At 46.7% G+C, this 26,815-nt stretch overlaps 1 protein-coding gene across 4 annotated transcripts in view; it reads left to right on the forward strand.

Annotated features, from left to right (window-relative positions):
- Positions 1-26,815, forward strand: part of DLGAP4 (DLG associated protein 4) — a 248,170-nt gene that overhangs the window by 203,960 nt on the left and 17,395 nt on the right. For 3 of the 4 annotated variants that reach the window (XM_040330514.1, XM_040330516.1, XM_040330515.1), the window contains exons 7-10: positions 6,232-6,593; positions 9,304-9,392; positions 13,773-14,146; positions 22,442-22,533. In XM_040330514.1, the coding sequence (XP_040186448.1) occupies positions 6,232-6,593; positions 9,304-9,392; positions 13,773-14,146; positions 22,442-22,533 (917 nt within the window). The remainder of the gene's footprint in view (positions 1-6,231; positions 6,594-9,303; positions 9,393-13,772; positions 14,147-22,441; positions 22,534-26,815) is intronic. The other variant, XM_040330517.1, reaches the window with a different exon arrangement.

Consider the following 26,815-nt stretch of genomic DNA (forward strand, 5'->3'; position numbering starts at 1 on the left):
CGGAAGCCTGTCAATCAAAATAGGAACGCCCAGTCCCGCAGCCCATACCCGGAAGCGGCGGAGAAGATCTCTCTCTAAAACGGTAAGTACTGCTTCGATTTAAAAAAAAACACCCGATTCCCCTTGACAAAATGAGCATCAATCTAAGGTTAAAAAGTGTGGTTTCCGGGTGAACCTCCACTTTAACTCGAGTAATTGCCATTTCATGTTTTTTATTTTAGTTCAATAGAGGCTTTTGGTCGTTAACTTGATGCCCTGTGCAGGCTCGGGCCTAGCTTTGTTGCCATAATAACAAAGGAGTGAAGAGGACAACGCTTAGATGAGTGTCGCCACGGCAACACTGTGGAAATGGAGCCGTTGCTATGAAACCATCGTCTGAGGCCTGGCGGCCATTTCCTGGAGAGTGATGGATTGGGGGGCTAAAGGCAAAACTTTGCCTTGATATTAATATACTCTGCATTAATACACACCATATTAATAGAAAGTATTACTCAGAAGCTTCAAAATAAGTCTACGTTTCATTTTTCTGCAGCCTTGTAAAACACGGCCATGTAGACATGGGTTTGTCATAAAAGTAGGCTACAATCCTTTTATTTTGAAGAAGAAAAAACTTGAATGCTGTAATTTAGGAATCATGGTGATAACGCACTTTTTAATTTAATTTAATTTTTAATCTCCTTTTATCCTGTTTGCTGGGTTACCCTCATAATATACACGTATGTTCAGCAAATCCAGCATTGCAATGCTGGGTCCCACGCTGATATCTACTTTTACATACATCACCAATGGGTAGCTGTCTTTTGGGGGCCTTGCAGCCATGTACATGGTAAATCATCATGGTGCTGGCTGCATAAACCAGGAGAGACTACTGGCACCTGATGATATGCTTTTTTGTGTTGGGCCCCTTTCACTCTGCCGCAACTTAAAAGTAGCGTGATTTTACTGCAATTTTGCGGCTGTGATTTTGCCGCGAAATCTATGGAACTCAACTCGTATGAAACCCTGACCAAGTAGTACAGGGAGTCGCACATACAGTATATGAATGGTTATTATTGGAAATCGTGGGGAACGACTTGTCATGTCTTTGCAGTCCCAAGTCGCAAAAAATCCAATAAAAATAGTCTTTGCGCTAGAAATGTTCAATTCAAAGTGATAATACACTGAGGCCCTGTACACATGGCCGGGAATCCCATCAGGAAAAAAACTTTGGTTTTCCTGACGGGATTCCTGGCAAGCTTTTCTTGCAAAGCCGTGCATACAGGCGGCCATTCAAAAGAACCGCCGTTTTTTTTTGAATGGCAAGAACGCGGGGACATCATCGACTATGACGAGCCAGCGCTTGTCACATTCGATGCCGTCGCCGCCATCTTGCTACACCCCACACTAAACTTGTATGCTACTGCGAATGCGTCAAACTCTTATCGAGCATGCACGGGTTTACCTGGGACAGGTAAGCATACAGACGACCGGTTTTCTCGGCAGGAAACACTCTGCCGGGAAACCCGACGAGAAAATAGAGAGCAGGTTCTCTATTGATGGAAAAACTGCTAGGGAGCATACACACGGCCGGGATTCCTGGTCAAATGCCCTCCTGGCAGTTTTCCTGCCGGGAAAACCGGTCGTGTGTACGAGGCTTGACCAAGTAATCCCTTTTAATGAGATTGCTTAATGTGAAACAATCTGGCTAGCACCATACTCCTTGCAGCTCAATGATCAACGGGAAATTAATAGCTGCGAAAACAAGGGCATACAAGCGCACAATCAATACACTCACAAGTGAAGGTGAATAAACAGCCTCAAACAATTCCTCCAATAGAGAGCCTTAGCGAGGGACACATCCATGCTTCAGAGTGAATGAGAAGACTGCTGGATGGGCTGGCTCCACAGACGCCGGCTCATCATCCTGCTGCCTCCGTGCGCGCCCACTTCCCCCGCTGCGCGATCGCGGCCGGTAATTGAGCCAGCGGCTTTACAGCCTTGTAGGCCGCAAAGCCGTGGTCTCAATTACTGGCGGGCGCCAGGTCACAATTTCTTGTCGCCACTGCGACCTGGCGCCCGGATATTGTCGACCCCTGCGTGCTTGTGCCAGCATCTCAGACTGTGATGTTTTTTAGCACAAATTGAAGTGGAGCAAGCAAGCGCCCGGGAACACGTATGCTTCATAACACAAATAAGGGTGATGCTTTGATCTCAGGATGCAACCTGGGACACAGCTTCATCGGGACAAACCTCTAGATGCGGGACTGTCCCAGCAAATCCGGGACAGTTGGCATCTATGGAGAAAGCCAAAGGACGTGCATTTTCAGAAGACGGGTTTGCTTCCATTTATGGCTCAGTATGGTTTGCTGCCCGAGACCAGGCCTGATTCTCTTCCCGTGATGTTCTAGTATATTAATTGTGCCAGAATCTCAGACTGTGATGTTTTTTTAGCACGAATTGAAGTGGAGCGAGCAAGCGGAGTCGCGTTGTTGCTGCGAGCTGAATCGCTAGGCCTGGATATGTCACCGACTGATGAGAGAAGGAAATGTAGGTCAGACATCAAGGGAAGCAATCAGGATACAGAGTCAGACACTAATCCCTGCAAGTGTCTGTGCTGGGTGTCTGCATATGTGCACTATGCGGAATGTAATACTATGTGTCTGCTATGCACACACTCTGGTATGTTGTATGACATTGTCACTAGCTGTATAGCTTGCTGTCTGTTTTGATTATTGCCTGTGCTTGTGTAATTATACGTTTAGCTGCGGCGTGTGACTGGTGCGCGCACATTCTTCAAGTCAGCGTGGCATTCCGAGAAGTAATTTCAGGAATCCAAATCTTCCACCCGTACAGTCTTTTCCTCTGCTGCTGCATGCTTCAGTTTTTCCACTAAGTGTATATTCTCCCGCATGTGTCATCATTCATAGAGGGACTTGGCTTCTTCCTGCGCTGAACCTTATAGGGATATTAAAACTGTCTTTTTATTGCACTCATGTCTAGGTATGCCAAGTGCTTTACAGACCTTAATCCATGTATGTCTCTGAATTTTCTGTGTCTGTCGTTGGAACTCAGTCTAGGGATTTCAATGTAAAATTCAAGTTCTAAGCGGCCATTTAGTATTTTGGGAAGTTTGGAAAAACTGTGCTAATCGTTAAAGTGGAGGTTCTGCCGAATTGTATTTTTTTTTTTTTTTTTTTTTTTTTTTTAAAGTCAGCAGCTACAAATACTGCAGCTGCTGACTTTTAAAATATGGACATTTACCTGTACAGCGTGCCCGCTTTGTCGGCAGCAGAAGATGAGCAATCGCTAGTCCCTTGGCTGCACCAGCTGCCATCCTCGGTGAGGGAATGGGGAAGTGAAGCGTTGTGGCTTCACTGCCCGGTTTCATTACTGCGCATGCGCGAGTAGCGCGGTGCGCCGTCACTGGTCCCCGCTCTCTCCTGGGAACAGTGGGGTGGATTCAGGTAGGGGCGCGCACTACTACGAAGGTGCAGCGTACCGTTTTTACGCTACGCCTCCGTAAATTACTTGAGCTACGCTTCATTCACAAAGCATTTGCTCTGTAATTTGCGGGGGCGTTTCGTAAAAGTGGCCGGCTTAAGCGCGTGTAATTTAAATGATCCCGTAGGGGGCGTGGATCATTTAAATTAGGCGCGTTCCCGCGCCGAACGTAGTGCGCATGCTCCGTCGGGAAACTTTCCCGAAGTGCATTTGCTTCGACGGGAACGTAAATGGCGTCCAGCGCTATTCACGATCCACTTACGCAAACGACGCAAATTTCGAAAAACGCAAGGGGGAACGACGTCCATACTTAGCATTGGCTGCGCCTCCTAATAGCAGGAGCAGCCTTACGACGGAAGCGCCGTACGCAAACGACGTACAACTCGAACGCCGGGCGCGCGTACGTTTGTGAATCGGCATGAGTATGCAATTTGCATACTCTACGCTGACCACTACGGGAATGCCACCTAGCGGCCAGCGTCAGAATGCAGCCTAAGATACGACGGCATAAGAGCCTTATGCCAGTCATATCTTAGGCTACAGTGGGCGTATCGGGCTTTCTGAATACAGAAAGTCGATACGCCGACGCTACTTAGCAATTACGCTGCGTATCTATGGATACGCAGGCGTAATTGCTACCTGAATCTACCCCAGTGTGTTTCCCAGAAGGCAGCGGGGGCTGGGGTAGGGGCGTGGCTGTCGCAGTAGTGTATTCCATGAAGTGGGTGCACATCCCTGTCTTAGACAGGGATCTGCACCCCCCTCCCCCTGAAAGGTGCCAAATGTGACACCGGAGGGTTCCGAAAAGCGGAGGTTCCATTTTTGGCCACCGTGGCCGGGAAAGAATGTAATGCAGTGCAATCTGCATTGCATTATTTTTAGTGGAGCACAGGGGAGACATACAGGGTCTAAAAGACCCTACATGTCTCATTAAAGAGAACCTGTCACCCAAAACATCATCACATATGGGACTTTTTGTCCCATAGCAGTGGGAGGTCCGCCCACCGCTGCAAAAATTAAAAGCCAGCAGCTACACATACTGTAGCTTCTGGCTTTTAATAACAGGACACTTGCCTGTCCTGGAGTCCAGCGATGCTGGCGCCGCAGCTGATGTTTCCATCAGCTGTCGGGTGCTTAGGCGCCATTGTAGGTAAGGGAACCCGGCAGTGTAGCCTTATGTCTTCACGCCGGAAACCCTACTGCGCATGCGCGAGACTCCGCTCATATCTCTTACTTGCTCAGCGGCTGGGAGAAAGGAGAAAGCCAAGCTGTGACAACAGCCACGACTGTGGCTCCCAGAAGAGGAAACAAATGAGCGTAAGTGGAATGGAACTCTGCCTTAAATAAAAAAAAAAAAATGTAGTTGTAAAAAGTTGGTTGCACCCAAGCAAATAAAATCGTTTTCAATGGTGCCCATTTACATCACATTACATCAGTGTGACTCGGCACAGAGTATTTTTGGAAACGGTTCCTATTCTACTTTGGTGCGATTCCACAACAATTTTGTCCCTATAGACTAGGGTTGTCCCGATACCACTTTTTTAGGACCGAGTACAAGTACCGATACTTTTTTTCAAGTAGTCGCCGATACCGAATACCGATACTTTTTTTAAATGTGTCCCCAAATGCAGCCATGTCCCCCACATATGCAGCCATGTCCCTCTAGCCATGTCCCTCACATATGCAGCCATGTCCCTCACATATGCAGCAATGTCCCTCTAGCCATGTCCCTCACATATGCAGCAATGTCCCTCTAGCCATGTCCCTCACATATGCAGCAATGTCCCTCTAGCCATGTCCCTCACATATGCAGCAATGTCCCTCTAGCCATGTCCCTCACATATGCAGCCATGTCCCTCTAGCCATGTCCCTCACATATGCAGCCATGTCCCTCACATATGCAGCAATGTCCCTCTAGCCATGTCCCTCACATATGCAGCAATGTCCCTCTAGCCATGTCCCTCGATGCGGCGGCGGGGGGGGGGGGGGGGGAAAGTATTCTATTTAGGTATCAGGGGTATTTGCACGAGTACTCCCGCAAATACTCGGTATCGGTCCCGATACCGATACTGGTATCGGTATCTGGACAACCCTACTATAGACTATACAAACCTTATCAAAGCGGGACAGTGTGAAGTTCATTTTAACTTCTTGCCATCCATGTAATGCAGGTTTGCAGTGGCAAAGAGGGTGGGCTTTAAGGTCTACAAGCCACACATATGTGTCCATGGGTAGCAGGTGTTTTGGTGCTGAGAACGCGCTCGCTGTGAGCTCCCAGCATGGAGACCGAGCTGTCAAAGAGGCTCAAAGACAGACAATCTCAGTGGTCACATGATCTGGGACACCTTTCGGCCACCCAGGGGTAATAGCCCAGTTAAAGGGGACAATGGGTGGGGAGGGGTTAAATAGAAGGTGAACCACAACTCCGTACAAGTGTACGTTGGCAGGAAAAGGTCTCCTGTTCATACTTTGTCTAATGCATCCATGAGAACTTTGTATAAATCCGCACCATATTCAGGTACAGTCCTTTGTAGATGGAAATCGCAGCTCTCTACAGGCATAACCTCTAGAGTAGTATGTTTCATGGTCAAATGTAGGACTGGAGAGTTGGTTACATATTTGCTACAGTTGTCCCTGAATTTCTAGGAGAGGTCGTTGGTTTGTTTTGAACTGCACCGTTGTATTGTAGTGTGTAGACGATGTCTCTGATTACTGCCCACATTAACTCGTCTTGTTCTTTTCTTTCCGCAGGCTCCTCTTGTCTGGTGGGTTACAAGAAGACCCCCCCGCCGGTGCCCCCTCGCACCACCTCCAAACCCTTTATATCTGTGACTGTACAAAGTAGTACAGAGTCTGCCCAGGACTCTTACCTGGATGCACAGGAGGGGCAGAGTGAAGGCAACAGCCAGTCGGGGCTCAGCACATCCACTGAGAGTCTTGAGAGTACCCGGGCACCCAGTGTTACCCGTATTGGCCCCCCGACCCCCATCCGGCAAATCCCTCCTGAAGTCCCCCCAAAAAATGCAGCCGTAAAAATTGTCAGAGAAGAGCCTCGTGCCCCAGACCCCCTCCCTAAACGCAAGCTATCCTCCATTGGAATTCAGGTGAGAAAAGTATGCATTACCTTACGAATTTTTTTTTCCTAGAATAGCTGGTATTTAAAAGGGGTTGTAAAGGTACAATTTTCCTAAATAGCTTCCTTTACCTTAGTGCAGTCCTCCTTCACTTACCTCATCCTTCCATTTTGCTTTTAAATGTCCTTATTTCTTCTGAGAAATCCTCACTTCCTGTTCTTCTGTCTGTAACTCCACACAGTAATGCAAGGCTTTCTCCCTGGTGTGGAGTGTCGTGGTCGCCCCCTCCCTTGGCCTACATTGCAGATAGAGAAAGGATCTGTGTGTTAGTGGGCGTCCTGACTCTCCTGTAGCCCAAGGGAGGGGGTCGAGCATGACACTCCACACCAGGGAGAAAGCCTTGCATTACTGTGTGGAGTTACAGACAGAAGAACAGGAAGTGAGGATTTCTCAGACGAAATAAGGACATTTAAAAGCAAAATGGAAGGATGAGGTAAGTGAAGGAGGACTGCACTAAGGTAAAGGAAGATATTTAGGAAAAAAAATTGTACCTTTACAACCCCTTTAATGTTAGAAATGTTGACGCTTCACTATGTTGTAATTTTTTTTCTGATAATAAATGTTTTGCGCCCCACATTTAGATCTTCCCTTTTAGTATTGTTAGCCAGCTCTTCAGACGAGGGCCATGGTTGTGAGACAATGCATTCCTCACTTGAACTATTGCTTGTTAATGGTCCTAAGGTGCCTGCAGAGTCACTGGATTGTTTCCAACTGCCGTTCCAATGTTCATTTCCAGGAATTATTTCAGTGTTTCTTTGAGTATGTCTGAACCTTAAAACAATCATTTTTTATATATTGCCGATTACTGGTCCTTAGATGTGGCAACCTTTATTTTCACATGATTATCCCGCTAGTAAAACACTTCCTGTCCTAGGGTGGCAACGCTCACTCACTGTACTGTATCTATGGAGGAGCAGCATTGTCCCTTTAGGATAGGATGTATATCGGTAATAAAAAATACCTCTACCTCTCATTTTCTCCAAAAGGAGGGAGTTTCTTTCTAGTTCATGGAGTCTCCCTGGGCAGGACGATGACAGTGGTTAGTAGAATGCTGCAGAGGGCACAGGGCAGCACTGGATATCAATGTTATTAAATGACCAAAAGAAAGAAAATACTAATTATGTAAGGCTTCTTCCACATGGGGCAGACTTCGTCCGCTTGCTCAATGTGGAATCTCTCCAGGCGGATGGATGGTCTTTGTCCGCTCTGCTTATTCAAAGCGGACCCAGACACGGACTGCTCTCCTCTATGGGCCGTTGGGTGTAAACAGACCACCTGTACAGTTACACCTGACTGCCATCCGATCAGCCAGACGGATGGAGAATGGATACCAATCCGTCTGTTTTTTATTGAATCAGATTGGATGTCAGCAGTTATAGACAGACACGTGTCCCTTTACATCTGCCACTCCATAGAGGCACATACTAGCACATTTTGACAGACTTACCTGCCCACGGAGCCCTCCAGTGCTGCGCTGTCACAGGTCCCCATGCACTTTCATCTTCACCTGGTCTTCCATCAGGGTTTGCAGGCTCCAGTTGTATGAACGGCCGGGGCTGCAATGACGTCACTCCTGCGCATGCACATGGGAGCCACAGCAACTGCAACAGCGCTCTGCATTTTACAGCACGCCCTGAATGCAGAGCATGTGTGGGTGACATCATTGGCTATTGCTGATATGAATATCTCATTGTACCTACAGGTAAGCCTGATGGTAAGCTTACCTGTAGGTACTAGTTAAAGAATATAGTTTACTACCACTCTAAAGACCAACTTTAGGCAAAAATGAAATTCTCCTCCCCCCCTCTCTATCTGTTAGGATATGGGTCCTTTCACACGGGCAATCCGATCATAGCATTCCTATGGACCGGCGAGTATAAACAGACTTGTGTCCATTTACACCCGCCTACTTCTGAGTCCAATCAGGCCTGCTAAAAAATGGAAGAGGACTGCCTCTGCTTAAGTTTAGCCCAATAGAAATGGAGTCCGTTTACTCCCAGCCACCCATAGAGCAGAGCGGGGGTTGTCCATGTCTGCTCTGCAGAAACTGAGTGGACACTGATTGCCCATACGCCCCGCTCTGATACAACAAAAGCGCATACACTTCATTGTGAGGCAGTGTAGTATGCCTTGCATTTATTTCAGGTACACTGTATGTAACTATTAATGATCATTGCAATGATGTATTGTGTAAGGCTGGGTTCGCCCTTGTGCAATCACAGACATCGCATGAGATTTGCACCGCATTGCTGTGCAGATCACGCGTGAAGTCTGTGCAATGCGAATTCAGCCACACAAACTGTGTGGCTAAAATCGCATCGCATTTGCACCAAAATGGTGCAGTACCCTTTTTTTTTTTCACTGGAATCGGATAGCATGGGTGTTCATACCTATGCGATCCGATTCCTGCACTATTTGACAAGTCACACAGCAAACTGCGAACCGATCTGGGGGCATCATTAACTTTTACATTGAGCGGTTCGCAGATGTTGGTGTGAACCACTGTGCGATTCAGGTGTAATGCGGGAACCAGCACCGAATCGCAGGGTTTCCCGCATCGCACTAGTGTGACCCAGGATTAAGACTAGCCTACCCGTATTGACTTGGAGTTGTCATACTTTTAGACTGTTAGTAGTAGTACATTCTGTGTTTGTATATAACCTGCTCAGTGCAATTTTCTTTACATCAGGTGGATAGTATACAACCAGTGCCTATTCCTGAGCCGCCCCCTCCTGCCAGATTTCAGTCCATTGGGGTCCAGGTGGAAGAGGAGTGGAGGTAAGTCATCTATAGGACCATGGAATGATTGTACAAAATAGGCTTCATTCACAAATCTAACACTCGATGATAAGGGGCTTTGTTTTGTAAAGAGTGACAGTTATTTTCAGCTTAGTCTGATGAGCTTTGAAAATTACAGACACATGGCTAAAATAAAGATCCTTATCTTTTGTGTTAAAGCTTTGCGAATTGAGCCTAATGACTCTGTAACACAAGTTAACAGATAGCGGCTATGTGGTGTGCGATTCGCTTGGATTTGTGGATGATCTACAAATGAGTCTTCAAAGGGAGAAAAGATCTTGCCTACTTTAAAACCGCTCTGGGGTCAGAATTTTGCAACTACTTGCCACCCAGCCCAATTCTGACATTTCTCACATATATGCAAAAATCTGGATTTATTTTTGCTAAAACATTACATAGAACCCTCAAACATTACTCCATTTTATTTTTTTGCTTAGACCCTGGAGAATAAAATGGTGTGTGTTAAGACAGGGGTCGACAATATCCGGGCGCCAGGTCGCATTGGCGACAATAAATTGTGACCTGGCGCCTGCCAGTAATTGAGGCCGCGCCTTTGCAGCATACAAGGCCGCGAAGCCGCGGCCTCAGTTACCGGCCGCCGCGATCACGCAGCGGGGGAGGTGGGGGCGCACGGAGGCACAGGATCCTTGTGTCTCCATGCGCCCCCACCGCGGCAGGTCCGCGACGGACGGTAATTGAGGCCACGGCTTTGCGGCCTTGTGAAGTCCCAAGCTCTTCGGAAGCTTCTGTGAGCTGGTGCCATCTGGTGGTGGCCGTTGGCATTACATTACATTGGCCTTGCAGCAATTATAATGTGTGTAATTTTTCACTATTTTCACTGCCATCTCCTTCCTTCTAATTAGAACCCCCAAACATTATATATATATTTTTTATTCTAACACCCTAGAGAATAAAATGGCGATCGTTGCAATACTTTCTGTCACACCGTATTTGCGCAGCGGTCTTACAAGCGCACTTTTTTGGGGAAAAAATACACTTTTTTTAATAAAAACATTAAAGTTATCCCAATTTTTTTTTTATATTGTGAAAGATAATGTTACGCCGAGTAAATTGATACCCAACATGTCACGCTTCAAAATTGCGTCTGCTCGTGGAATGCCGACAAACTTTTACCCTTTAAAATCTCCATAGGCGACGTTTAAAAAAATCTACAGGTTGCATGTTTTGAGTTACAGAGGAGGTCTAGGGCTAGAATTATTGCTCTCGCTCTAACGATCGCGGCGATACCTCACGTGTGGTTTGAATACCGTTTACATATGCGGGCGCTACTCACATATGTGTTTGCTTCTGTGCGCGAGCTCGGCAGGACGGGGCGCATTTTCTGGCTCCTAACTTTTTCAGCTGGCTCCTAGATTTCCAAGCAAATTTGTCAAACCCTATGTTAAGGTTTTTTTTTTTCTTTTGTTTTGATTTTTGCTCAGTGGGCTTTCAAACACAATTTTTGGGGAAAAAATGCACTTTAGGCATTGTGCGTCTTTGGCTCGGTTTTCAGGTTCCGAATTCAGGCTAAAATTCGGGCCTGATTCGCCCCGGAAACCGAGAACGGGGACGCACCGGACCCCTGATACGAGCCGCATTTTTTGGTAAAATATAAATGTAAATGGATACAAACAAATAGATATAGAAATAAATAGATGCATGTCTTGCTTTAAAACTGTGAACGCCCATGGAATGGTGACAAATTACTGTAGTTAAAAAAAAAAAAAAAAATCTCCATCGGCAGCGCTTTAAAAGACTTTACAGGTAACTAGTTTAGAGTTACACGGGAGGTCTGATGCTAAAATTATTACTGTCACTCTCACTATCACTGACATTAATGCTTATACCTAACGCGTCATGCGATCAATATTTTCATATGCGTGCACGTCCTACGTGTGCGTTCATCTTTGCACGGGGGTTGGGTCACTTTTATTAAATTATTTTATTATGTACAGTGGCACCTTGGTTTAGGAGTAATGTGGTTAACGAGCATTTTGAAAGACGAGCACCTTTTTTTTTTTTCAATTTCTGACTCGGTTTGCAAGTGTTGTCTCGCAAAACGAGCAGAATTTAAGCTAATGGGGGTGTGCAGTACAGCATTTGGCCAGAGGTGCGTGGGCGCGCTGGTGACACTCGAAAGGGTTCGGAGCTGTTTGGAAATACTCTGGGCTTTCCCACGGTTTCTGAGATCAGCCGAGGTGTCCCCAAGTATTTTTGAGGCTCTCTGGCGCCCCACACCTCTGGCCACATGCGGTATTGCATGCCATTGAAGTCAATGAGGAACAAATTATTTTCGTTTCCATTGAGATCTATGGGGAAACTCACTTTGATATGCGAGTGCTTTGGATTACAAGCATTCTCCTGGAACGGATTATGCTTGTAATCCAAGGTTCCACTGTATTCTATTTAAAATGAAATATTTTTTTTGCACACTTTAGTGCTATTATAAGGGATAAAAAAATATTCAATTTTTAAACTGAACTCTGGGGAAATTGCAAAACTTTTTTTCAGTGGGGCTCCCCCCGCACTGCAATAGTTCAATTCTTACTTTTTTCTGTCTAAGGCCTCGTACAGACGACCGGATCTATCCGCTGGGATTGATCCGCTGATCAGTTCCAACAGATAGATCCGGTCGTGTGTACGTCCGAGCGGACATTTCCCGGCGGATAAAAATCCAGCCGACGGATTCCCAGCATGCTACAAAATCTATCCGCTGGAATCCAGTCCAGCGGACTGATCCGGTCATCTGTACAGACTCACCGGATCAGTCCGTCCGCTCCCCTCCCTCGCATGCGTCGTAATGATTCGACACATGCGTGGAAGTATTTACCTTCCAGCGTCGCCGCGTCATCGTCGCGGCGCGACACGTCACCGCGGATGTATTCCGCGTGGATTTCGATCTGATGGTGAGTACAGCCATCAGATCCAAATCCTGCGGACCGTTTCCAGGGGATATCCTCTCATGTGTACGGGGCCTAAGGTACCTTTTTTTTTTTTTTTAATCCAATAAATAAAGAAACTTGGAAACATTTTTCATGGAAGAAGAGCTCTTCACCCTTTTTTTTTTTTTTTAAATAGCATTTTTTTTTTATTGTAGTAAAAACTAAAAAGAACATACAAAGATATGAAAAAACACAATGTTCATAGATGGCACCTGCTTAGAAAAAAATATAAAAATAGGCGCAAGGTATGGTAATCGCATACAATATAACTAGGGAATATATTGCTAGAGCAAAATTGCTAGTGGAACACTGTGACATTGTGTATTATCATTGACATGAAAGTATTATAGTGTAAAATAAAACATAAGTACCGTATTTTCCGGCGTATAAGACGACTTTTTGGATGCAAAAAAATTCATCCAAAGTCGAGGGTCGTCTTATACGCCGGTGACAGTCTCCGTCTGCTGCGAGCGTACATGATTTAAAAGCCGCTCCTCCTCAGAGTGTCCTGTGATAGGCGGAACACAAATTTTCCCAGCAGCGCCTCTGTTCTGTGTTCCTCCTATCACAGATGCCTTCTCATCCTCGGACGAGAGGACGTCCGTGATGGTCGTAACACAGAACAGAGGCGCTGCTGGGAAAATTTGTGTTCCGCCTATCACAGGACAGTCTGAGGGGAAGGCGCAGCTTTCAAATCATGGACGCTCGCAGCAGACGGAGACTGTCACCGGCCTGGAAGTCAAAATCAGCAAAACGTGAGTGATGGGACAGTGGGGGGAAAGTGATGTCACAGTGGGGGGCAATTGATGGCACAGTGGGGGGCAATTGATGGCACAGTGGGGGGCAAGTGATGGCACAGTGGGGGGCAAGTGATGGCACAGTGGGGGGCAAGTGATGGCACAGTGGGGGGCAAGTGATGGCACAGTGGGGGCATGTAATGTAATGGCACAGTGAGATTTGAAAAAAGCCTGTTTCTGTCAGCGGTTCTGGCTACCCCTCAGCTTCCAGAAAGACTAGTAGGAAGGGGGTAGTTTTATATGGCGAGTATATCCCAAAACCAAAATTTTTCCTGGAAAATTAGGGGGTCGTCTTATACGCCGGCAAATACGGTAACACAGGTCAGAGAAAGAGAGGTGCCGTCATAGTGGCCTATGTACTGGTTCAAGGTGGGTCCTCCTGGAGATGCCATAGGTCCCAGACACGATTGTGGGCTTCCATTCTATTTTCCTTTTAATTAGCCATTTTGTATCTAATTTTCCACTTTTTTTTTCTATTACTATAGAGGCAGGTGGCTTACTCAAAGAGTATGAAAGTAAATTTCAGCACTGATTCCTGAACATTTAGACAGTGCTGTTGCTTGATATTATAGATCTCTCCCTCTGCAGACACTCAGATCTTATTTTTATCTCCTGAACAGGAATAGCCGCTCCAGCAGCATGACATCCAAGCAAGAAACGGACTCTGACACCCAGGAGCCCAGCAATTCGTCTGACAAGAGTGTTCCGGACTGCCCGCCGCCCCGCCAGCCTACACCAGGCCCTCCAGTACCCCTCCCTAAAAAGCACCTCTCCTATGGAGATGGTGGGGAAATGGAGGCATCTGCCCTTCCTCCTCCTGACCCCTGGCTGGACTCTGCAGCCTCCCCCCCTTCTTCAGAGCCAGCCCAGACAGGAGCTTGCCGCAGGGATGGACATTGGTTCCTGAAGCTCTTGCAGGCTGAGACAGAAAGACTTGAGGGCTGGTGCAAACAGATGCAGAAGGAGACTGGTGACAACAGCCTTTGTGAAGAAGGTATGTACAATTCCATCTGATCGTGTGAGGGTCATTGTCCTCCAGCACAGTGGAACCAATTACCGTTTTGGAGTTCTTCACTTGGGGTTTGCCAGGACAGGGAATGGGAGGGAAAAATGCACGATCCAAAATGTGGTTAAATTTCGTTTTTTCATTGATTTGGGGATTACAATATCTGCATGGTCAACTCCACCCAAAATTGCTATTTCAGTCCATTTTGCTGCCATGCACAACCATAATCTTATTTGTGGGATTACAAAAATGTAAAGTTGGCGTTATCCCAAATTTTCTGCAAAGGTGGAAATTCACTTAAAGCATCTTAACGCAGGGTTCGACAAACCCCCGGGCGCCAGGTCGCAATTGCGACTAGAATTAGCGACGTGGGGCGGCAAAGCTGGGGTATCCTGTGTCTCCATGCGCCCCCACCTCCCCCGTCGGGCCTAAGCCGGCCGGTAATTGTGGCCGCGGCCTTCTGCAGGCCTATGCTTCCTTCTGTGATCTGGCGCCATCTTGTGGTGGCCGTTGGTATGACAAGACAACCAGCAATGCTAATGGAGCTTCCTCTGTCTGTTTTCACTGCCATCCCCTTCCCTCTAATTGGAACCCCCAAACATATTATATATATATATATATATATATATATAATATATTTTATTCTAACACCCTAGAGAATAAAATGGCGGTCGTTGCAATACTTTCTGTCACACCGTATTTGCGCAGCGGTTTTTCAAGCACACTTTTTTGGGGGGAAAATAAAACTTTTTTTTAATAAAAAAAATAAGACCCCCTTAAAGTAGCCCATTTTGTTTTATATTGTGAAAGATAATGTTACGCCGAGTAAATTGATACCCAACATGTCACACTTCAAAATTGCGTCCGCTCATGGAATGGCAACAAACTTTTACCCTTTAAAATCTCCATTTAAAAAATTCTATAGGTTGCATGTTTTGAGTTACAGAGGAGGTCTAGGGCTATTATTATTGCTCTCGCTCTACCAATCGCGGCGATACCTCACATGTGTGGTTTGAACACCGCTTTCATATGCGGGCGCTACTGGGCGCAAGCTCGGCTGGACGGGGCGCGTTCCTGGCTCCTAACACTTTTAGCTGGCTCCTAGATTCCAAGCAAATTTGTCAAGCCCTGTCTTAATGTCTAAAAAAATTATCAAAGGTGTATAATTCTTGCGGGGAAAAGCCGAAACAGCTGCTGAGGGACCCCAGAAGACCAGTTTCGGGCCACTCTGTGCAAAACGAGCTGCACAGTGGAGGCAAGTATAACATGTTTGTTATTTAAAAATAAAAATTGCCTTTTAGTGTTCCTTTAAGGGTTTAAATAATTAACTTCTAAAATATTAATACATTTTAGTATTTTTTTATTTTGTTTTGTTTTAACTTGTCGGGTTGCTTTACCTGACATCATCATATGGAGATGGAAGTTCATTACTTTGATCTGCAGTTATTTGAAACAAAGTAGATAAAATAAATGACAAAAATATTACATTGTGTCTATCCCACCTCTGTGCGGTGTTTCTAAACACAGTAGGGGCCAGATTCAGGTACAGCGGGCGTATCTGTGCGGCGGCGTAACGTATCCGATTTACGTTACGTCGCCGCAAGTTTTTCAGGCAAGTGCTTTATTCACAAAGCACTTGCCTGTAAAGTTGCGGCGGCGTAGCGTAAATCACCCGGCGGAATTCAAATTCGGCGGGTAGGGGGCGTGTATCATTTAAATGAAGCGCGTCCCCGCGCCCAACGAACTGCGCATGGGCTGTCCCTAAAATATCCCAGTGCGCATTGCTCCAAATGACGTCGCAAGGACGTCATTGGTTTCGACGTGAACGTAAATGACGTCCAGCCCCATTCACGGACGACTTACGCAAACGACGTAACTTTTTTAAATTTTGACGCCGGAACGACGGCCATACTTAACATTGGCTGCGCCTCATATAGCAGGGGCAACTATACGCCGGGAAAAGCCTAACACAAACGTCGTAACTTTACTGCGTCGGCCGCGCGTACGTTTGGGAATTCGCGTATCTAGCTAATTTGCATAAATCAAGGGAAGCGCCACCTAGCGGGGAAAAAAAATTGCAGTTTATATCCGACGGCATAAGAGACTTACACCTGTCGGATCTAAAGGATATCTATGCGTAACTGATTCTAAGAATCGGTCGCATAGATACGACGGGCCAGATTAGGACTTACGACGGCGTACATGGCGCTGCGCCATCGTAAGTCCTTTCTGAATCTGGCCCTTTGTCTTTATTTATTTAGTTTATTTTAAATTTTGCAGCTGCTATTATAACTACTGCATTTACACAGCCCCTCCTAGTTATGATTATGATGGTGGGGAATTGCCAACAGATGTGGGGGAAGTGGAAATGGGGTGGAAGGACAGGGTAGGGTGTACTATACAAAATGTGTGCTTTGATGAAGTTTGTTTTTTTAATTAAAAAAAAATATATTTATTTTTGTATTTATTTTTTGGGTGTCTACTGTGCACAGCTGGTTAATCGTCTTTTGTTGCGATCATTTTTTTTCTTGCTAATCTAAAATCCATACACATTCCCAACAATAAAGAAAAGCAATTACAGTAAATAATGGACACCAGATTGGTAACCACCCTTTTTTTGTATTCCGCTTCTCATTATTTATAGAATGCGACACAATGTTCTGGGCTATTACAAATGACCAGAAACAAAAATAAACTGGCTAAATTATTCACCAACTGCTCCTTCATGTGCTGCATATTCTTCATTCAATTAGTGTAGTGCTGAGAAGTAGAGAAATAAGTTTACTGGTAAAACTTCTGGAGGTAGTTGTTCTGTAGGAAAAGCAACCAATTACTTGCTGACCTGCTGCTTTAATGTATCCCAAGAACAAAAATGTAATACATTGCAATTTACCGGTCCCAAGATGTGTTTGCAGCTTTTTTTTTTAACGCCAAGTACATATTTTGAAGGTACATAAAATGCCAGTGGACCCTTTTAGAATTCCAGTGTTCTTGTGAACCACCTACCAAGGATATGCAATTAGCGGACCTCCAGCTGTTGCAGAACTACAATTCCCATGAGGCATAGCAAGACTCTGACAGCCTTAAAGCGGAGGTTCACCCGTATATATTACTTTTTTCCCCTAGATGGATGCTCGTTTTGTCTAGGGGAATCGGCTAGATGTTTTAAAATATGAGCTGTACTTACCGTTTACGAGATGCATCCTCTCCGTCGCTTCCGGGTATGGGCTGCGGGACTGGGCGTTCCTTCTTGATTGACAGTCTTCCGAGAGGCTTCCGACGGTCGCATCCATCGCGTCACGATTTTCCGAAAGAAGCCGAACGTCGGTGCGCAGGCGCAGTATAGAGCCGCACCGATGTTCGGCTTCTTTCGGCTACGAGTGACGCGATGGATGCGACCGTCGGAAGCCTCTCGGAAGACTGTCAATCAAGAAGGAACGCCCGCTCCCGAAGACCCATACCCGGAAGCGACGGAGAAGATGCATCTCGAAAACGGGTAAGTACGGATCATATTTTAAAACAAATAGCCGATTCCCCTAGACCAAACGAGCAGGAATCTAAGGGGAAAATAGAAAAAAAAAACGAATTGGGTGAACTCCCGCTTTAAGCATGACATCCAGAGGCAGAGGCATGATGGGACTTGTAGTTTTGAAACAGCTGGAGGTCCGCTAATTGCATATCCCTGACCTAAACTGAAATCACAAAAAATGTCCTCCATATTTGCAGCCAACGTCTCTGATGTACAAAGCAACCCAACCCTCTGTACTGAAGATGAGGAGAAGGGAAGGCATTTGTAGTCCAAAACAGGAGAGACCGGATCACCAGTAGAGGCTGATGCTCCATTTTCTTGGGGGGCACCCCCCGCCCAGCCAGCCACACCACCAACCGTCCCCTCCTTCTCTTAATGGGTCGCCGTTTCCCCCATCCCCTCCGTCTCGGTCGATCGCCGCTTCGCTCTCCCATTGACCGCCAGACCACCCGCCAGGTCGGGGCTTTCCCCGGCGAGTCCTGGCGGTCGCTTCTCCTCCTGGCCAATTACGACTTAGGACTCGTGGCCATTCAGGTCTTAGGACTCCGGAGCCGCTTCCTGATTGGCCGAGAGGAGAAACATTGAGGCCGCGTTCACACGATCGGTCAAAACCGATGAAAACGGACTGAAGGACCGTTTCATCGGTTAACCAATGAAGCTGACTGATGGTCTGATGTGCCTACACACCATCGGTTAAAAAAACGATCGTGTCAGAACGCGGTGACGTAAAACACACGACGTGCTGAAAAAAATGAAGTTCAATGCTTCCAAGCATGCGTCAACTTGATTCTGTGCATGCGCGGCCTTTTGACCGATGCTTTTGCATACTAACGATCGGTTTTGACCTATCGGTTAGGCGTCCATCGGTTAAATTTTAAAGCAAGTTCTATTTTTTTGGGCCGAAGGATAACTGACCGATGGGGCCCACACACGATCGTTTTGGACCGACGAAACAGTCCTTTAGTCTGTTTTCATTGGTTTTGACCGATCGTGTGTACACGGCTTAAGATTATCGAATAATAATTTGCTAATGTCACACAACTGGGTGGGCTCAGGGCGCAGTGCTCTGCACCCACGAGCCCACCATTTTTGAAGCTAGCTTTAGGCTCTAATCGTGTGCTTAAAGCGGAGTTCCACCCAAAAATGGAACTTCTGCTTTTTGGATCCCTCCCCCCTTTCGGTGTCACATTTGGCACCTTTCGGGGGGGGAGCAGATACCTGTCTAATACAGGTATTTTCTCCCACTTTCGAGCATAGATATCCATTGATATGTACGCCATGACCAGCGCCTCCTCCACCCCCCCTGCTGTCTTCTGGGAGACACACAGGTCCCAGAAGACAGCAGGGACCATTCAGATCGTGCAGCGCAACTCGTGCATGTGCAGTAGGGAACCAAAGGCTTCACTTCCTGATTCCCTTACCAAAGATGGTGGCAGCAGCACCCAAGAACCGAGGGACAGATCGGCTTTGGGTGCTGACATTGCAGGGTAACAAAGCCCTGTCTCCCAATTTTGCACCTGCATTGTCATACAGGCTCACAATGGAGACCCTGAGCGGCCGTGCCAACACTCAGTACACCGGCATAGTTAAAACCAGGAACCCCACCCTGAGAAATCTCATGCAGCCATCATGTAGGAAGGAAGTGGCTGCAAAGAGACTGCAGGGGATTGGCAGTGTTGGTAGGCAACAAAGGAATGATAACAGTATTTTAGTAACAAAAAGACACGACGGCTGTTAATGATACGTGTTGCTTTGGCAAACAAGCTGTCGTTTGATTATGGGTTACATGTTCTTTAAGCCTCTGAGATATTTCCAAACACGTCCACTCCCTCCAGTGCCCTGCACTTGACAGAGGAAAATCCTGCTCTGTCACTGGGGACCAATTAGAGTGTCTCCTGGGTATGTGATCACTGGAGCAACCAGTTGTAACGATGGTTCAGTATGATGTCTTAGGAAGTTACAGCTCTGCTAGTATAGATCACAGGGGGTATACTGTAATCTTTTCCTGATAGAAGCTCCAATCGACTCCCTATAATGATGTAAAGATATACACTATATAATATTTAATGAGGATTTACAAGTATTTATTCCTTATTAATCGAAATTTTCTCCTAATTTACCTGCCTTCCCAATCGTGGCCATAACTAGCCACTTGCCGACCGGCTAGCGCTGATGTACGTCGGCACAATGGCGCGGCTGCGCAAAGCAACGTACCTGTACGTTGCTTTGAATTTGCCGCCGTGCGGACGCATGCTCTGTGCCCGCTGGACCCACCAACTCGATGTTCGCTGGGTGGCGCGATCGTGTCACGGAGCTGCAGAATGGAGAAATGCCTATGTAAACAAGGCATTACCCTGTTCTGCCTAGTGACAGGACACTGATCTACTGCTCCCTGTCATCGGGAGCAGTGATCAATGTCGTGTCACTTGTAGCCCAACCCCCCCACAGTGACTCCCTAGGACACACTTAAAGCGGTGGTTCACCCTGCTGAACAACATTTCAGCATACAATTCGGCATCGTAGCGCGAGCTACAGTATGCCGGTCTTACATTTTTTATCCCCGTACTCACTGTTTAATCGTACCTAGACGATTCCGTCTGCCACGGGGAATGGGCGTTCCTAGCAAGAGGGAGGGTGATTGACGGCCGACTCTGGCACGTCACGCTCCCCGAAGACAGCCGGAGTAGGTCTCGGCTCTTCACGGCGCCTGCGCACAGGCTATGCGCAGGCGCCGTGAAGAGCCAAGCCTATTTCGGCTATTTCCGGAGAAGCGTGACGCGCCAGAGCCGGCCGTCAATCACTTTCCGTCTGGATTGGAACGCCCATTCCCCGCGGGCAGTCGGAATCGTCTAGGTAGGATTAAACAGTGAGTACGGGGATAAAAAATGTAAGACCGGCATACTGTAGCTCGCGCTACGATGCCGAATTTTATGCTAGAATAAAAAAAAAATTTTTTTTTTTTTAATAGGGTGAACCCCCGCTTTAACCTCTTCATCGCTCCCTAGTGTTTAACCCCTTCCCTGCCAGTGTCATTCACCAGTTACCAGTGCATTTTTATAGCACTGATCGCTGTATAAATGACAGTGTTTCCAAAATAGCATCAAAAGTGTCCGATGTGTCCGCCATAATGTCATGATAAAAATTGCTGATCGCCGCCATTACTAATAAAAATTATAATAAAAATGCCATAAAACTATCCCCTATTTGGTTTGCGCAAAACTTATAGGCCCGTATTCACAAAGCACTTACGCCGACGTATAACAAGATAAGCCCACGTATAACAAGATATGCCGACGTAAGTGCAAATGTGCGCCGTCGTATCTGTGCGCCGGACCTACAAACTAAGATGCGCCTAAAAACAGGCTTCACCCCGCCGACGTAACTTGCCTAAGCGGCATAGGGTGGGCACACATTTAGGCTGGACGCATGGTGGCGCTCCCGTTGATTAGCCATTCAAATATGCAAATGAGTGAAATACGGCGATTCACGAACACACGTGAGCCGCCGCAGTGCGCGTAAGTTGTACATCCGGCGTAAAGTTATTCCCCATAAAGGAGGTGTAACCCAGCAGCAGACATACAAAGGTCTGCACCAGGGAACACAAGCCGGCGTATTTTACGTTGGACGTGTCTGGCTGGGCGTAGGTTACGTTCACGCCGTACGCAGTGATCCGGCGTAGTTTAGGCAGTTGTTCCGACGTGGTTGTGAGCATGCGCAGGGGGATGCGTCCACATCTCGGCGCATGCGCAGTTCCTGATACGTATCTGTCTGGCGCTCGGCCCATCATTTGCATGGGGTCACGCCTCATTTGCATGGCTCACGCCCACTTCCACCTACGCCGGCGTACGCCTTTGAAACCCAGTGCAGCGTTGGGAGCACTGGCTTGGTGAATTCCATGCTTGTCTCTCTGCGCTGCGTTGGCGTAGCATATATTGTTTGCGCTACGGCGGCGTAATGTGCGCCCGCTCTCTTTGAATCTGGGCCATAGCGTCTACAAATCAATATATTGCCATTTTTTTTTTTTTTTTTTACTAAAAATATGTAGAAGAATACATAAACTGAGAAAGAAGTTTTTTTGTTTTTTTATGTATTTTTCGAGGAAATTTATTATAGTAAATAGTAAAATAATATTGTTTTTTTTTTCTTCAAAATTGTCGCTCTTTTTTGTTTTTTTAGCACAAAATGCAGAGGTGATCAAATACCACCAAAAGAAAGCTCCATTTGTGCGGGAAAAAAAGGACGTCAATTTTGTTTGGGTGCAATGTCGCACGACCGCGCAATTGTCGGTTAAAACGACGCAGTGCTGAATCGCAAAAAATGACCTGGTCATTGGGCAGCCAAATCCTCCAGGGCTGACGTGGTTAAGAACATTCAATTACAATATGACTTGTGTCGCAATTGTATATGCTACAGGGTTTTTTTTTTGTTTGTTTTTTGCACATTTTTTTTCTCATGAAAATGGAGTTGGCTTTTAAGCTTACGCAAGCTGATAAAATCTCTTTTCCACAAAAAAGGTGCGAATTGGCCACAACTTTAGCACACTGAGATCCATTCTAATGCTAATGCAGAGATGGCCCAAGTAGTTAAATCCTAGATGTATTTGCCAATGCAGCCCTGGCCTCGGGTTAGATGGGCTGGATGCTAATTGGATGCTACAAGGGATCATTTGCCAGCAGCCCACATGGAAAGACTAGATGAATTATTTCGGAAATGTTTACAGTTTGTTTATACTAACGCCTGCCTCTTCCTTGCAGTGATCGGGAAGCTTCTCAGTGCTGTCGGCAGTGCCCAGCTTCTGATGTCACAGAAATTCCAGCAGTTCCGTGGCCTGTGTGAGCAAAATCTGGTAAGAGATCCATGAACCCGGGAAACACATTTTCAGTAATGTGCATCCCTCACATATACAGTATTGCAGTTCTATTAAGTGATGTATTAGTCCTAAAAAGCCTTGGTTTTAGACCTACGTTCATTTTAAAGCTGAACTCCAGGCAAACCACTAAAATACAAAGGGCTAGATTCAGAAAGCCCGCCGTAAGTTTGTGCAGGCGTAGCGTATCTGAGATACGCTACTGCGCCGTAACTTAGTGAGGCTGGGTCTGGATTCACAAAGAACCAGCGCCCTAAGTTACAGCGGCGTAGCGTAAATCTGTCGGCGTAAGCGCACCAAATTCAAATTGAGAAGAGGTGGGCATGTTTTATGTAAATAAAACATGACCCCACGTAAATGACGTCTCTAACGAACTGCGCATGCGCCGTCCGTGAACGTATCCCAGTGCGCATGCTCCTAATCACGTCGCAAATAGTCAATGCTTTAGACGGGAACGTAATTTATGCAAAGCCCTATTCGCAAATGACTTACGCAAACAACGTAAAATTTTCAAAATTCGACGCGAGAACGACGTCCATACTTAAAATTGGCTATGCCTCATATAGCAGGAGTAGCGTTACGCCGGAAAAAGCCGGCCTAAGCGCTCCTAATTCAAATTGTGAAAAGGGGGGCGTGTTTTATGCTAATGAATCGTGACCCGACGTGATTGACGTTTTTAACGAACGGCGCATGCGCCGTCCGTGGACATATCCCAGTGCGCATGCTCCAAATTACGCCGCAAAGACTTATTGGTTTCGACGTGAACGTAAATTACGCCCAGCCCCATTCACGGACGACTTACGCAAACGACGTAAAAAAAATGTAATTCAACGCGGTTCCGACGTCCATACTTAACATTGGCTGCGCCATCTTTTTGGTGGAATATCTTTAGGCCTGAAAACGCCTTACGTAAACGGCGTATCTTTACTGCGACGGGCAAGCGTACGTTCGTGAATAGGCGTATCTCGCGGATTTACGCATTCTCGGCGTGAATCAGCGTACACGCCCCTAGCGGCCGGCCTAAATAGACAGCTAAGATACGACGGCGCCCACGGTCGTATCTTGGCTACATTTAAGTGTATCTCAATTTGAGAATACACTTAAATTTACGACGGCGCAGATTCAGAGTTACGACGGCGTATCTCTCTCTGAATCTGGCTACAAATGTCATAAATAGGCTTAGGCATGAAAGGGTTAAAGACGACCACAGACATTCTAGGAGAAGTTGAACAAAAACTGAAAATCTTTTGGATGGTTTTAACTTTTTTAATTTCTTTGGGAATCAAGTATGATAGAAACTAGGGAAGATGTTCAAATTTAATATTTCATATTTCCATTTGCTTTTTGTCATAAGTAGTGATGGGATAAAATCCAGACTGGTTGATTTTGGTTTAAAAGATGGCGGAAAGTCGCAGGAACCATCAGAAGGATAAGCTTTGAGCTGCTAGGGGTGGCAGCGAGATTATGGGATTTGTAGGAGGCTGTGGATGAAGTTCCGGGAGAAAAGCTTATAGTCACTTAGAGGATTTACATTTTTAATAGATGAATATTATGTGGATCATGCCTATGAGTTTTGCATGGACAGCGGACGTCTTGGTTTCGTTTGAGGAAGTCCATGGCTTTTATATTGTTTTATGGAACTAGAGGAGGAAGGAGGCCACAAGTCTGGGAGTTTCAGACTTGAAACCGATCTGCATCCAGATTTTGTCAGTTTAATTGAACAAGTTGAAGTTAGAAGCTGATTGGCTACCATGCACATCTGCACCAGATTCTAAGTGCTTAGTAAATCAACCCTATAGGCCTGGATTCACATACCTTGGCGCATAGTTATGCCGGCGTAGCGTATCGAATATACGCTACGCCGACGTAGCGCAGAGCGGCGAGCACAGTATTCACAAAGCACTTGCTCCCAATGTTGCGCCGGCGTAATGTAAATTCCTAGGCGTAAGCCGGCCTAATTCAAAGTAGGTGAAAGTGGGCGTGATCCATTTAAATGAACCGTGACCCCATGCAAATGATGGGCCAAACGTACGGCGCATGCGCCGTCCCGTGGACGCCTCCCAATGCGCATGCGCAGAATCACGTCGGAAATACTCCTTAAGATACGTCGAATCACTGCCTACGACGTGAACGTAACCTACGCCCAGCCCTATTCACGTACTACTATGTAAACGACGTAAAATACGACGGCTGTTCTCTGGTCCATACCTTAACATGACTTACACCTGCTTTATGAGGCTTAACTTTAAGCCGGGCGTACGACTTCCGCAAACCGCGTATATGATGCGATGGGTGCAACTACGTTCGTGAATCACCGTATCTCCCTCATTTGCATATTTGCAATGAGGCGGCCAGCGTAAATATGCGCCCATGATACGCCGGCATAGTACGTTGGTCGGAGGAAGCCTATTTTCAGGCGTATCTAGTTCTTTGGGCACGGCGCATAGATACGACGGCGCACATTGACACGTATCTCGAGATACGCCAGCGTAAGTGCTACGTGAATCCGGGCCATAGTGTTGTAGTTGCTCATTGGAATTTGATTAGTGGTATTGCAACAAAGGATGGAACTTGCAACAGGTTTATGTACGTGTTTTTGCCGCCATTAAAGTGTATATAAAGGCTTAAAGAGGAAGTAAACCCTCAACATTTTCTAAAAAAAAAAAACTGCGAGAGAAAGGCATAATGAGTTAGTATGCATAGCATTATGAATTGCTTACCTGAGATCAAGGCTTCCGCAGCGACTCTCGTTCCTCTCCTCCGGCGCCACCGCCATGATACCCGAGTGACTTCCGGGTATCGCTGCTCCGGCGCTGTGACTGGCCGGAGCAGCGATGACGTCACTCCCGCATGCGGGAGCCGCTAGCAGGGCCGATCCGCCCTATACGCTCACTGTGCAAGGCGCTTAGTGCCCCGCAAAGCTGCGGAGGGCCCCCCAAATTACTAGAGGCCCCGCCTGGTGAGAAGTCATTTTCGGCCCCTCACCCCAATTCTCAACTCGCTGGCTGCATGGGAGAAGAGGCAAGAAGTCAGCACCCCCCGCTTCTCAATTTAATGTAAGATGTAATTTTCCTCTGGCCTCGAATGCAGCCGATCAGACACAGATCGGTCTGCTTTCCTGTTCTAGTCAATATTCCAACAATATTCGCACATAGAAGAAAAGTGGGTGCTGAAATGATCACCAGCTGGGCACTGGTACCATCAAACAAACGAACATATTCGCCAGCACACCATGGATCGTAGATTACGTCCAAAAATGTAATGCAAAACAAACATCACAATAGTGCAATGTTTCGAGGTCACACAGCACCTCTTCATCAGGCGAGTAACTGCTCATCGCTGGACCTACTCGTCGCTCCCAGTTTCGGGAGTCATAGAGAGAGCGGAACGATGTCCGTTCCTCCCTCTCTCTCTCGTGCAGCAATCGCGGCCAACCACACCGCTCCCAGACTCCACACCTGGACACTAGAGCCCAGGAAAGTCTGCAGCGGGAGGGGGGTGGGACCCCTTTCCGCCACCCACAGAAGTGATCGAGTGGCTATTTAGCCAGTGGGGTGGGACCCCTTTTCACCACGCGCAGAAGTGATCGAGTGGCTATTTAGCCACTCAAATCACTTCTGCTATGAAGGGAATCACCAGCTGAAGTTTTTTATAACCACTGCAACCCGAGGATGTCCTACAGGCAGCAAGTAGTTAAATGATTATTTTCGGCACCTTCTTATTTATTTTTTCGGCACCTTTTTCTATCGGCAATAAGCCTATTTTCTGCCGATTTTTATTTTTTATTTTTTTGTGGCATAGATAGAGAGACAGATTGGCCCGGATTCACAAAGCACTTGCGCCGACGTATCTCGAGATACGCCGCGTAAGTGCAAATATGCGCCGTCGTATCTGTGCGCCGTGCCCAAAAAACTAAGATACGCCTGAAAACAGGCTTCATCCGACCGACGTAACGTGCCTACGCCGGCGTATCGTGGGCGCATATTTACGCTGGACGCATGTGTCGCTCCTATTTGATTTTCTATTCAAATATGCAAATGAGGGAGATAAGCCGATTCACGATCGTACTTGCGCCCGGCGCAGGCTACGACTGGTGCGCGTAAGTCGTACGTACGGCGTAAAGTTAAGCCCCATAAAGGCGGTGTAACTCAGCAGCATCCATGCAAAGGGCTGCACCAGGGAACACAAGCCGTCGTATTTTACGTCGTTTACGTTGGACGTGAATATGGCTGGGCGTAGGTTATGTTCACGCCGTAGGCAG

This window comes from Rana temporaria, chromosome 12, assembly GCF_905171775.1.
Source record: "Rana temporaria chromosome 12, aRanTem1.1, whole genome shotgun sequence".
NCBI lineage: Eukaryota > Metazoa > Chordata > Amphibia > Anura > Ranidae > Rana > Rana temporaria.